General features: G+C 46.9%; 1 protein-coding gene across 2 annotated transcripts in view; it reads left to right on the top strand.

The window, feature by feature from the left end:
* Nucleotides 1-1,048: 1,048 nt before the first annotated feature.
* Nucleotides 1,049-13,333, top strand: part of FNIP2 (folliculin interacting protein 2) — a 136,196-nt gene continuing 123,911 nt past the window's right edge. For both annotated transcript variants that reach the window (XM_056118965.1, XM_056118964.1), the window contains exon 1: nucleotides 1,049-1,179. In XM_056118965.1, coding sequence (XP_055974940.1) covers nucleotides 1,049-1,179 — 131 coding nt within the window. The remainder of the gene's footprint in view (nucleotides 1,180-13,333) is intronic.

Genomic DNA, 13,333 nt, shown 5'->3' with positions numbered 1-13,333 from the left:
CCCGGTAAACGACCGCATCTCCCCAGCAGGGCAAAGCCTGGCAAGCTACCCGTGTTCTATATGCCAAAGCACAGTAACAAATGTCACAATGGAGATGTTACTGGGCCCCTTCGAGCAAATCGATGAACAACGGGAGGACAGTGACAGTGATATACATATGCATATATATATATATACATATATGTAGTTATTGTTAATGCTCGATGAGTCTTGGTCGCCAAAAATATGTTCTGGCCACAAAAGTCTTGGTTATAAAGTCGCTTAAACTTGAAGTCTATGTGGTGAATCCCATGTGCTTTGATCTTTCAGATAGAACTTGGCACCTGAGCACAATGTACGGCCCGAAGCACTATCCGATTCCACTGTGCACGTGATATTTAAGAAAAAAAAAAAACCAACAAAAAACCCCCAACCAAACCCAGTAGGGCTCCGGGAGAAACGGGAATCGGCGTGTAGCGGGAGCCCCTCGCAGCAGCCCGTCCCCCTTCCACCACGCACTCTCTCCTGCCAACGGGTCGGCTCACCTGCACGGGGCGCAGCCCCCGGGGGTGCCGGGGCTTTTGTCTCCCGAGAACAAAAGATGGGTGCAGCCGCTAGCCCGAAGGCACGACCCGGACCGGGGGCTGGTGGCCTGGGTGGCGGTGGGGACAAGGGTGGGGGGGTATGGGTGGGAGGGAGCTGAGCCGCGCCGCCCGCGGGCCCCTTTAAGCGCCGCGCCCGGCCCCGCCGCGCGCGCGGGTCCCCCCCACCCGGCTCGGGCCGCGCCTCCCGCCGGGTTACGTGGGCGCGGGGCGGGCGGCCGCTGGGCCAATGGCCGCCGCCGGGGCGGCCGCTCGCGCCGCTCCCGCCGCTCCCGCCGCTCCCGCGGGGGGAACTGTCAGCGCGCGCCCGGCGGCGGCGGCAGCGGCGGCGGCGGCCCCGCTCCGTTGCCCCGAGCGCTCCCCGGACTCCGTCGGCCGCGATGGCCCCGCGGCTGCCGCCGCCGCCGCCGCCCGCGCGCTGAGCCGCCGCCGCCCGCCCAGTGCCCGGTGGCGGCCGCCGCGGCGTCATGGCCCCGACCCTGCTCCAGCGGCTCTTCAACAAAAAGGGCAGCGGCGGCGGCGGCGGAGGCGGCGGGGGCGGAGGCGCGGCGGGGGCCGCTGCCCAGAGCCGGGCGCCCAGGGAAGGACCCGCCTTTAGGTGAGGCGGGGGCGGGGGGCGCCGGGGGTGCTGGTCGTGGGGGGCGATCCTGGCGCGGGGCGGGGCGGCGGGACCTCCCCCCTACATCTCCCATCCGACCTCCCCGCCCCGCTCCCCTGTGCGCTTCCCGGACGTGGCAGCGCATCGCGTGCACCCGGGTGCCCCCCAGCCTGGTCCTCGGGGTGGGGGGTGGGGGTGCCCGGTGCGAGTGTGCCCCCCGAAACCCCGGTGACCGGGGTGGGGGTGGGGATCCCCTTCTTCTCCCTCTCTCTCTCTTTCTCTCTCTTCCTCTCGCTGTCCCCCACCCCTCCTGCAAGTCAAGGGTTCGTTCCTCCTTTCCAAGAGTTCTCCGGCTGGCCGGGCCGATTGCAGGCGATTTTTTTTTGGGTGGAGAGGTGGGTTTCTCTGAACCCCTTCCCGGCCGAGCCTCCTGGACGCCCCTACGGGCGCCGCCAAGCTGGGAGCTGTCATTTCTTTCATTTCTTTCTTTCTCCCCCCCCCCCCTTTTTTTTCCCCCCTGGGCAGATCCCACCTATTGTGTACGTGACAGTGTTTGGAAGTTGGGAAGGCGCAACAAGCCCCGGGAAGGCAGGCTAGCTCTCTTCCTGCGGGCTTGCTGTAATCCCCAGCTCTCTCACATGGGCGAATGCAAGTCTGTAATTTCCACATCACTCTCGGAAGGTCGATGCCGCATGAGGAGTGCTGCTTGGGGGTGGCGGTGGGGGTGGGGGTGGGTGTGGGTGTGTGTGCGCGCAGCAAAAGAGATGCCCACTGAAATGGGTGAAATTTGCAGTTTAACCAAGCTGATGCATGTGTGGAAGCAGATCCGACGGGAGTCCATCCCTTTGCAGAGTAGGAGCGTGGTTGTTATTATTATTATTATTATTATTATTATTTGCTATCTTCTGAAATGCATTTAGGTTGGAGTCTCACGTTTGTTTCTCTGAACCCGGCGTTGGGGGTGGGGATGGGGTGTTGTTATAATTCCCATTTTACAGGCCGGGAAACAAAACCACGTCAAAGTTGGACAGTTTGCCCCACCCGAACCCTCTCCCCGCCCCAACTCTGCCAGGTAGAGTGCTTATTTTGACCCCAGTAGATTCATCACAAAATGCAGTCTTCAGACTCTTACGCATTCTGCTCACAAGCGCTAACTTTTCAAAGAAGCTTCAAAATGTCATATATTGACTTTCAGCACACTTCAGTTGAGAAGCTCATTTATTTACCTTTCACTGCCGCTCCGCCCCCCACTAAAAATGCGGCTTATGTTTCCAACTCTACCGGGGATAGGTGGTTTTGGCTAAAATATTTTAAAATGTCTTGCGAAGACAGTTTTATTAGGAACCAAGTTGAGACCCAGTATAATAAACTTTTAAAAATGTACGTGTGAAACTTTGAATAAATTGTGGCTTAAAGATTTATGTTCTAGATTTTGCTTTTCTTGAAATCAGTTTATTTAAAATATGCACACACAGCCTCTCACTTAGTATGTGAACATTATCTTCCATTAGCTTATGCTTGTGGGGTGTTTGTGTAGAGGGTTATGGGGGTGTTTGCAAGGTAAGTTGTGAGGACTTTAAAGTACCAGAGTTAAATTCTCATATTTCCTTTAGACTCACCCAATCCTTATAATTTGGGAGGGGAATTGTATTCCTTTCACCTCTGAGTAGGAGGGATGCTAGGTTTCTTCTCAGAGTGGTAGAGAACTTGAGATTCTGAGCATATGATTTCTTCTCCTCATGGCCAGTAGCCCAGAGCCAGCGGTAAAAGGCATGTGGGTTACAGGTGTTTTTATGTTGGCACCTCTTGTCCAGGACATTGAAATCCATTTTAATGTTAGTGCAGATAGGTGACTTGCACTGTTAATGTTTCCGGTTCAGTCTGCCCACTTGCCCATCACCATTTCCTTCATCCACAAGTTTAATTGAGTGCATGTTGAACAACAGGGAAAAAAAATGTGGTTATATTTAGGGTCTGGCCATATTAGGAAAATTCATTCCTACTTGGTGGGAACATTTTCAGTTTAACGTTCTGATTTCCCAACGGTGTAAAATGATGAGCACAACCACATGCCGAAGACCATTTTTTTTCCTTTGTTTGTTTTCCTTGACCTTATCAGGATTTTTGACACATTTTTGAGATACTGTAATTGTCCTTCAGTGAACTGAAGATCTCTGAATCTCCCATTGGGCACTGAATCTCTGTACCCAGTTGAACACCTCACCTGAGGAGGGCCCTTCACAAGCATCCCTGCTAGCGATCACTCTGGAAAAGAGAAATAACAGATGCCATTAATGACCCAGGCAGATGGGGACAGCTCAGCCGGCGCACACCTGTCGTATCAGATGTGCCGATCTTTCCTTTCTCCTCTTCTCTTTCCCCCGGCCTAACTCTTTGTAGCCCGCCTGAAAAGCCTTTTGAAAAAAAAAATGCCTTTCTTCCCCTGCAATAGGATGGCATTGGACTTGATTTTATTCACATTTTACTAAGTAGGAGTTAGCAGGTATGTTTTTGGAGGGAAGGGGTTAGGGATGTTCTTGGAAGCCCGCTCTCTAGTTGAATAGCTTTTGAGAAGTTAAGGTAAAAACTGGGTTTTTCTAGCATGAATTTGGATTATTCCACACTTTAAAGTACAGAATGCCCCGAGATTTAAGGTCAAATTACCCCGAGATTTCAGCATTGGGGGACGTTTTGAAGCTTATGTTGCCATCTGGGGTGAGGGTGGGGAACTCAGTAAAAATAAGATCCAGCTCCTTTTGGTTTGTTTTTATGCTGTACCAAGTGTTTCTAAGGGCTTACTCGTGACTCTCTGTGCTCAGGGATCACTTCTGGTGGCTTCAGGGGACGAAATGGGGTACTGAGGGTCAAAACTGGGTCGGTCATCTGCAAGGAAAATGCCAAAACTGCTGTGGCATCTCTTCAGTCTTCAAGATCCAGCTTTTGATTTGCTTGTTTATATATATATATTTGAGTTGGAAGTCTGTTGTATCTTTTCTTTTTCCATGATGGACTTAGATTAGACTAGTTACTTGAAACTTCTCTCACGTTTTGCCTGTCCTCCTCAGGTTTTGTCCTAGATCTTATTCTGATCAATCATTAAAGTTCCTTGTCTCCTGGGGTTTCTTAGTATTCTCTTACTCCCCAGTTTTCACGTACTATAATTGATAAGAGGGAATGTGGCCAATGTATGTAACATGTAACAGGTTATTTTCAGACCTTCATGCTTTCTGACATTCAGTTTTAAAAAGAGTATCATTATGGCTGGAGAAATGGTGCCAGGTTCATGTCTCGCCTTCCACCCCCAGCACCATATATGGTCCCTTAAGTACCACCAGGAGTGATCCCTAAGCACAGAGCCAGGGCTAAACCCTATACACCACCAGGTGTGATTCACCCCAAAACTGAAAAAAAAAGTTTTTTTTAGAGAGTGGATCATAATAGTCAAAATTCTTTGTTAAGTATGTTAAGTATGTGTATTGACAAAAAGCTCTTTTCATGTCTATGAGGAAAGAGTTTGCTACAAAAGGAAAAAGGTATCAAATAGAGATTAAAGGTACATGTTTGCGAGAAGTTTGGAACTCTCTGATGATGCAGCTTTTTTTTTTTTTTGCATTTTGGGTCATACCCGGCAATGGACAGGGGTTACTTCTGGCTCAGGAATTACTGGGTTACTTCTGCACTCAGGAATTATTCCTAGTGGTGCTCAGGGGACTATATGGGATGCTGGGAATCGAACCTGGGTTGGCCGCATGCAAGTCAAACGCCCTACCTGCTGTGCTATCGCTCCAATCCCGATGCAGCTTTTTTAAGCTTTTGTTTCCCCTCTCTCTCCTGACCCCTTTCTTAAGCTATTTGTAATGATATAAAATTGCACTGTGATCTTTGAAATTGGAGGAAATAGAAGTCTCTATTTGCTGGTCTTCAGAATGCTTTCACTTTTAATTAATTATTGCACGTGTGTGTGTGTGTGTGTGTGTGTGTGTGTGTATGTGTTTGAGTAACCTTTTCCCAAGAGAAGCATATTAGAACAACGGGAGATTATTTATCAGGTGGCTTAACCCAAATGCAGAATTGGATTTGATTACCTTGGATTTAAGGTCAGCATGTTCCGCTCGGAATTTTTATTTGTTCTGTTTTGTTTTGCTGGAGCCCGGGGCCTCATACACACAGATCCTGTTCTTTACCCGTGACTGATGTCCTTGCTCCACCAGGAGTTCTTAAACACCATATAATGCCCAGTGATATGGCTATGTGATGGACGTCTGAAGTTTTGTTGAAAGTGTTTTTATATGTCTGTTTGTTTGTTTTGTTAATGTCTCTGCTAAAGGACTGGAGAGATAGTATAGGGGTTAAGATACTTGCCTTGCATGCAGCTGACCCTGGTTAGTTCTCTGGCACCACATATGTTCCCCCAAATACCAAGAGTGATCCCTGAGCACAGAGCTAGGAGTAAGCCCTGAGCACAATTTGGTGTACACGCCTCCCCCAACCCCTTCCTTCCCAAACCCCTCATCGCTCTCATTCTGATGAAACAGGACAAGACTGATATCATTCTTCCTTCAGACAGTGAAGAAACTCTCTTCATACAGTTTCCTTGCCTCACTGCCAGCTCCTAGAATGTTAGCTTTTCAGAGCAGTTTTCTTTTCTGAAGTAGGGTGGAACACAGTCTTGCTCCACTCCGAGTTTTAACTTACATAACCCAGCACACGTGCCTATGTGCAAATAACAGCTTTGATTTCCATAACTACTTTGCAAAACCCTGTGAGCCCCCCCCCCCTTCCACCTGCTCCCTGTTTTGGATGAATCGGTGTACCTGGGACATACTATCTCCTTGTCCTAAAACATGGGGAGTGATTAGAGATCTTTGGCACAGGTAAAGGAGGAACTGTTCCATTCAAAATGGTGGGCTCTGTTAAAAACCTAGTTGGGGGGGGGGGTTGGGATGTAGCTCGGGACTTTGAGCATAATGCCTGGCGTGTAGGAGGTCCTGGGTTTTATCCCGGGTATTGAAAGCTAGAACAAAACAAAAGAAACAGTGCGGACTCAAATTGAGGAAACTTTTGATGTTGTCTTGCCACATGCCCCGCCTTATCACTGACACCAAACCAGTTTCTTTATCTCGCTGCTTCTCAGCAACCAGTCGGATAGGATGGAATTGGGAGGAGGCGGGCGTAGGCGTTTGAAAGTCCCGTGAGCTGTCTGAAATGCAGTGCGAGATGATGTGAAGGGCTATCAAGGGCTTTGAGGTTCAGGATTTCATCTCCACACTGGGATTTCACTTGACTTGAACCCTTTCCTCGGAGTTGACCCCCGCCCCCGATCTAGCCCAGACTCCCAGTAGTGCCACTGGTGGAGCTGGGGAAAGGCCCCGTGGTGTGGGGGATGGAGTCTCATTCCTGGTCCTCACACACAAGATCCTTGAGACATAACTGAAAAGGCATGTTTTCATTTGGCGGAAAGGGAGTGGGGGAGAGGGCAGGGGACAGGGAGCTCCCAAGCAGTGCTGAGGGGTCCTGGGGTACTTGAGGGGCCTCAGGGCTCATGACTGGGGCCCACGTGTGCTCTGCAGGGGGTGGTCCCTGGCAGGGATGGAACTCAGGGCCTCTTTATGGTGTGCTCCAGCCCATATTAGATTTTTCTTTGGGATGCTGGCAGCAATGAAGTGGACCCGTGTTTTTCAGAGGAGCCCTTAGGTTTGCTGGACAGGTTCTCACTCAGGCCTGGAGCAAGGTCTGGGCCGTTGAGGCTATGGGCCAGTGCTTCCTCAGGGTCGTTGGTGAGTTCTTCTTATCAAGTTATGAAATCACATTAAAGCAAAGGGGGAAATTGGTTAAACAAAATGAGTCAGCCATCCGATAAATGATATTTTGCAGGATCAAATCTTTTTTTTTTTAGATTTCCCAATTTCTTTTATTTTTTTTACTTTTTTTTATTATTAGTGAAACACCATGAGGTACAGTTATAGACTTACAGATTTTTGTGCTTGGGTTTCAGTTATACAATGATCAAGTACCCATCCCTCCACCAGTGTCCATTTTCCACCACCACGGTCCCAGTATCCCTCCCACTCCCCATCCCCCCCACCCCCCTGCCTCTGTGTCAGGGCATTCCCTTTTGTTCTCTCTCTCTCCTTTTGGGTGTTGTGGTCAAATATTTCTATGTGTATAGATAAATGTGTGTGTGTGTGTGTGTATGTGTGTGTGTATGTTAGGTATAGGCATAGCTCTATATGTGGGTGTAGATACACGGATATGTGTGTGTCTACACACCAAATCACAATAGAAAATGTAGACACAAGATACAAGCTTGTATGGCTAATACTTAAAAGTGGGCCTGTGATTGATTATTTGTGGCGGAGTTGAGGGTTAACAGCGGCGCACACCAGCATATTTACAGTGGTTGCCAAGGGCCGGGTGAATATTTTACAAGGGGAGTTTTGTTTTCTGTTGGTATGTTGGATTTTGCTCTAGTGAGTTTTGCTGCTTTGATGTCTTATTTTAAACGTTAGACTTTTAAGCGTTTCAGAGTATGAGGGAAGTGGTTAAGGCTGACACTGAACACTTCATTGGAATAACAACTTGAAGTTTTCTTCTTTGTTTATGTAACTGGTAGTTCCGGTTATTAAAAATAATATCTTGTGCATTTTAATGTACTTCAAACGTACGCTCATTACGACCGTTTGCAGGCTAATTTAACTGGAAATGTTGATAATTGTAGGCAGGACTGATGGGCAAAATATGTACTGGCCACTACTCACCTTCTACGCCACTTCACCCCACCGCACCCTGCTCCCCATAAGCCACTGTACTCGTCATTGGACCTTACTCTGTCATTTAGGGAGGGACTACATGTTGGTCTTCTGCATGGGATTGGGAGAGATCTAATTCAGATTTATTTGAAATATGTTCAGGGAAAGGTAACATAGCTTTATGGCATTGGGGCTGCTCGGATAAGTCAAGGAGCTCGGTTGAGCTTGATTTAAAACTACGACTTTCGTTTGGAACTGTGAATTGGTCACTTTCCACATTGTCCTCTGACTCATTCGATGCCCTTGAGAGACGGATCAAGGCTGGTGGTCCTTTAATGCACAGGATACACGTTAAAAGAGAGCCCTGGTTTTTTGTTGTTGCCACTTCAGGCCTTGTTTGTTAGGCTTTGCTCGTGAGGTCAGCTGAAGGAAGCCACTTACCCGTGGTTTCCTTTGCAAGGGAAGTTGTAAAAGTCCTTGCACTTATGAAACACATTGCCGGCCAGCATGACCCCCTGGTGGCAAAGCTGATTAGGGAGCTGGTAGTGTGCTCAGTTCTTCAGCCACTGTTTTTCTTGGGATGGGCGCAAAGGAACCAGTGTTTTACTCCGATTGTACAAGCCTCCTGCCTTGGCTGCGAACAGTTAGGCCTGCACTACGAGATTATGTCCTGGGACATACGAGTCACCCCCTCTGTGCAGGAGGCTGCGGGCCTGCCCAGGGAGCTCCTGCTTATGCTTACCGCTTACCGAGTGTTCTTTATCTCAGGTTGGTGAAATCCGATTATTATGTAAAAGAGGAAAAAACAAGGATGGACTTTTCCAGCTAACCGGGCATGTAAGAGTGATTTCCCTCGACCCCACCCCGTCTGCAAATGGAACATCCATGACTCACATCACAGGGCCACACAGGCACTTTTGTAACCGGGGCCTGAATGGGAGGCTGGGATGGGGCTGGAAGGAGAGGGGCTGGCGTCCCCCTTGTGTTCGGCCAGAGGCTGCCCAGCTGGCTTTATAATGGACTTCTGAAAAGGACAAAGCTCCTTTTCATGCATCATGCTACATGTATTTTTTTTTCTTTTCTTATTGCACTTTCTGTTTGGGCCAAAAAGAATACATGATATTAAATCCGATAAATGCAGCCATTAACACTGCAACGTTGTGGCGGAGTGTTGGGTGGCAGCGCACAAGGAGTCTTACGTAAGATTTGAATATTAGCTGGAGCCTGGCTCTCCGACTGCTGCATTCTTCTCTCTCTAGCCGGGTGCCTCTCATTTCTGTATATATGTACTCTTTCTAGCTGTTTGTCCTCCTCGGCCGCTTCGGTGTATGGATTAATTGGCAGATTCCTCTAGAATTTGCGTTGAACAGAGTGCCGTAAAGAGATCGAGGTGTGGCTGCTTCCTTCCTGGAATTTCATCATCACCCCGAGGGTCTTGTAATCCTCAATAAGAGCCTTTTTGCATTTCATGTCATTCATCTATCAATACACGAGGATGGATGTTTCATCTTCGCACCGATTTCTAGTTGAAGATGCTAGCTAATTTCATGCCGAGTGTCTTAAGTGAGGGTGGGCATGGGTCAGTAGAAATTCTTCTCCTGACTCTGAGGGGGATTGAGAATCTGCCTCCCCAGTGGGAAACTCAGACTGTTTGCCAGGAAGGATGGTTGCATGTTGGAAGTTAATAGTTTAATCGTGCACCACAGGTGAACGGCGTCCACTCTGTGTTTATGGAAGTCCTGTTCTAAGAAAATAGAGGCTTGAGAGCGAAAACATCAGGAAAGGCACTTGCCTTGTATGTGGCTGACTGGGTTTGGTCCCCCAGCCCCGCCAGTAGTGATCCTGAGTGCTGATGGGTGTGACCCCAAAGGTGTTCATGGATGCATGTGCATGCATGCACACACACACACACACACACACACATACACAGACACGAAAATCCAGTGCTTTTGTAATTTTAACTATCTTAGGTTACGGCATCTGATAGATTCTGGTAGAAATAGTTTAAGAAATATACTACTTTGAAGTTTCTTCTTTGATTTCATCATACTTGGAACCTTTTCATACTAAAGGCAGCACCCTAGGATGTAAGAGTCTATTTCTGCGCAATTTGATTCATGGCGCCCTCTGACAAAACAGTGTGTCTATTTGTGCATTTAAAAAAAATATTTTATCCACGAAAGTTTTCACAGAACAACTTCATATTTGACAGTTTAACAAACAAGAATTTGCTTGCTAGTATACATCTGCCATTGAAACAGCATTGAGTGGATTTTTGCCTTTTTATTGGATAAATTCTGCTCCCTAAACTTTTTAGTCTGTTGTCATGGCAACGTGTATTTCTTCACAAGCTGAAGACAGTTAGATGTCAGCATGCACATTCCTCAAAAGATGAAACAGGTCTAGATTTAGGATGTGTGAGGAAGAAGAAATAAAATCTAACCCGTTCTGCCTTTAACACCTCATAAATACACTTCAGGCTGCCAGCTCTCTGCTGTGCCTAGAAGATTATACATTTTCTTTTTTCTGTCTTTGAGTTGAAACCTTTGGGGCAGTGGAGAGAAATTTAATGCTTCTATTATCATTTCACTTTCAGTTGATTGCCCTTGTTTACTTCAAGTCTTTTTTTGCAGCATATTATTGAGGAACATTAACCGGAATATCTTTTGAATTTAAAGCCACATTAAGACAGTTGATTGATATAAGCACCTCCAGGGACAGAGATAGTATAGTGGTTAGGGCGTTTGCCTTGCATGCGACCAACCCAGGTTCCATCCCTGGAATCCCATATGGTTCCCTGAGCAGCACCAGGAGTGCAGAACTCAGAGTGACCACTGAGCATTGCTGAGTGTGCCCCCCAAACAAAACAAAACAAAGAATGTTCGGTTATGAGCCGGAGAGAGAGTATGGTGGGTAAGGCACTTGCCTTGAATGCAGCCAACCCCAGGTCTAATTCCCGGCACCACACAAGGTCCCCCAAGCACCCCCAGAAGTGATTCCTGAGCACAGAGTCAGGAGCAAACCCTGAGCACTGCTAGGTATCCCAAACCTAAACGAATCATAAGAAGAATGTCAGTTAACACAGACCTGGGAGTTCTTCTAACCCCTTGCACTATCGCCTTATCTGTGCATTTTTCTTATTCCTGCTCTGTAGTGTCAGAGATTGAACCGAGGACCCCACACATGTGAGGCATGTGCTTTCCTATGAATGCCGCCCTCACCACCAGCATCCCCCGCCAAGGTTTCTGTTTTGTAGCAAGTTGTGTTTGATAAATACCATTGAATGAATGAATTTAAGAGCTTTGAAACCAGATGATCTTGAAAGAATTTTTGGGTATCTTAATTTTCCTGAATCTGAGCTGTTGAATCAGTTTCTAATAGGGCATTTTTAAATTGTTGTATGGGGGCCACTCTCCAGAGTGCTTGGAGCCTCTGACCATTCCCCATAGTGTGGGAGGGTCCCTGCAAGACCAAATGGGGAGGGGGCTTGGGGCCACACCAGTGGATTTGTGGGGGAGGGGCATACAGTGATAGAAATCCAACCCAGGGACTTGTTATATCCACAGTTTTAGAAAGGAACATTTTATAGATAGCATTAACGAAAATCTTCCTTTATTTCATTAATCTTCATGAATTATTTTTCTGATAACAAGACCATAGGGTAAATACTCCAAAGCCTACCCCGAAAGTGAACTCCTAAAAAAGCACTCAGGTGTGAGTCCAGTTCTAAAATCTTACAGCTATTGAAAGCAGTGTATTGAAACAGTAATTTAAATATGGTCTGTGAAGCTCTCAGATTGTTGGCTGTGTGTTGATAAATGTAACTCTGATCAATACTTTTCAGGTTTCTTTGACTTCTTTAATGATTTTTTTTTTCTTTTTGGGTCACACCAAGCGATGCACAGGGCTTACTCCTGACTCATGCACTCAGGAATTACCCCTGGCAGTGCTCGGGGGACCATATGGGATGCTGGGAATCAAACCTGGGTTGGCCACGTGCAAGGCAAATGCCCTACCTGCTGTGCTATTGCTCCAGCCCCTTTGACTTCTTGTATGATTTGGTAAAGAAAAAAATACAGTATGAAATAGAATCCACATATAGGTTATTGCAGATTTAAGATCTAGCACACTTAATAATTAAAACAAATATTGGATATTCCGAGACTTACAAGATTGTGTTAGATCATCCCAAGAGATAAGTGCTTTAGAGAAAAAAAAAAATCATCTCCACTTTCCAGGTATGGATTTTCTCATTTGAAGCACGGGTCGAAGCTGGTGTTTGTGAGGCTGATAGATCTTTAAGAAGAGTGTTCCCCACACCAGCATGTCCTTTATGATGGCTGGCATGCTGTGCGGAAGTGAACAATGAGTAAACATTTCCCCCAGCGTATCAGGCGGTGACTGTTTGCTTTAGAATGGTACATTGAATATGCTAGTTGCCAGGGCAGAAGCAGGTAGCAGGAACGACTGGCCATGCCCAGGGAGGGAACACAGACCCCCCCAATAGCTGCTTGGTGTCCATAGAGACCCCATAAGCATGAATATCTGACCTCTAACTATGGGATCTCATGCATTGCATAGTGCCATATGTTCCTGAACATTTGTTTACAAATGAAATATGACTCTTTTTTTTCAAGATTAAAAATGCTTTTAAAAAATGATCCTCATTAAAAACGAAACGAAATCAAGTGATAACACATCGAACCTCGTTCTTACATCCCTAATCATCTTTCTTTTCAAAGTTACCTTGATTACACCAGATTCTTTTTATAATTTTTTCCAGGAATATTCTGTGTGATTCTAGGGGGGGTGGGGGAATGTTCTCTCTGCTTCACACAAAATGGTCATTGCTGAATTCACTGTTCTCTGCATTTTGCTACTAGGTGCATCATGTTCCTTGGCATAAATGCATAGTATTATACCTGGTGGCCCTTGAGTCTGGCTGGGCATTAAGGACCAGGAGAACATTAGATGCCCAGACTGCCCTCTTAGAGATCCTGACTGACTTCTTCCAGGTTGGACCTATGTGATCTGCTTTGTTACTATAAAAATTCAGACGGCCATTAAAAATAAAAGGGAAAACCCTTTCATTTGGGATTTAAAAATTGCAGCTGGGGGCACGAGAGTTCAGGCTCGAATTCCAAAACATGCCCTAAAGAAGGACACGTTTGGTTAAAGGATTCTTTGAAAGAGAAAAGGGCAGAATCAAGTCATGGAGGTAACTCATCCTGAAGTTATCTCAGGATGAAGGCTGAGGTAATAATGGTCACGTGAAGGAGTCACAAGGTAAAATTGCTCAGGTGGAGGGCCACCAGGTAAAAGTAGGTAAAAGTTTCCTTTATCAGTCTTTTCAAACAGGATATTCTTCTTGCTACTGTTGTCTTGGAATGTTGGTGGTTTGGCCT

Source organism: Sorex fumeus, unplaced genomic scaffold (genome assembly GCF_029834395.1).
Source record: "Sorex fumeus unplaced genomic scaffold, SorFum_2.1 ptg000039l, whole genome shotgun sequence".
Taxonomy (NCBI): domain Eukaryota; kingdom Metazoa; phylum Chordata; class Mammalia; order Eulipotyphla; family Soricidae; genus Sorex; species Sorex fumeus.
The sequence above is the reverse complement of the archived record's forward strand: the minus strand, read 5'-3'. Positions and strand labels throughout refer to the sequence as shown.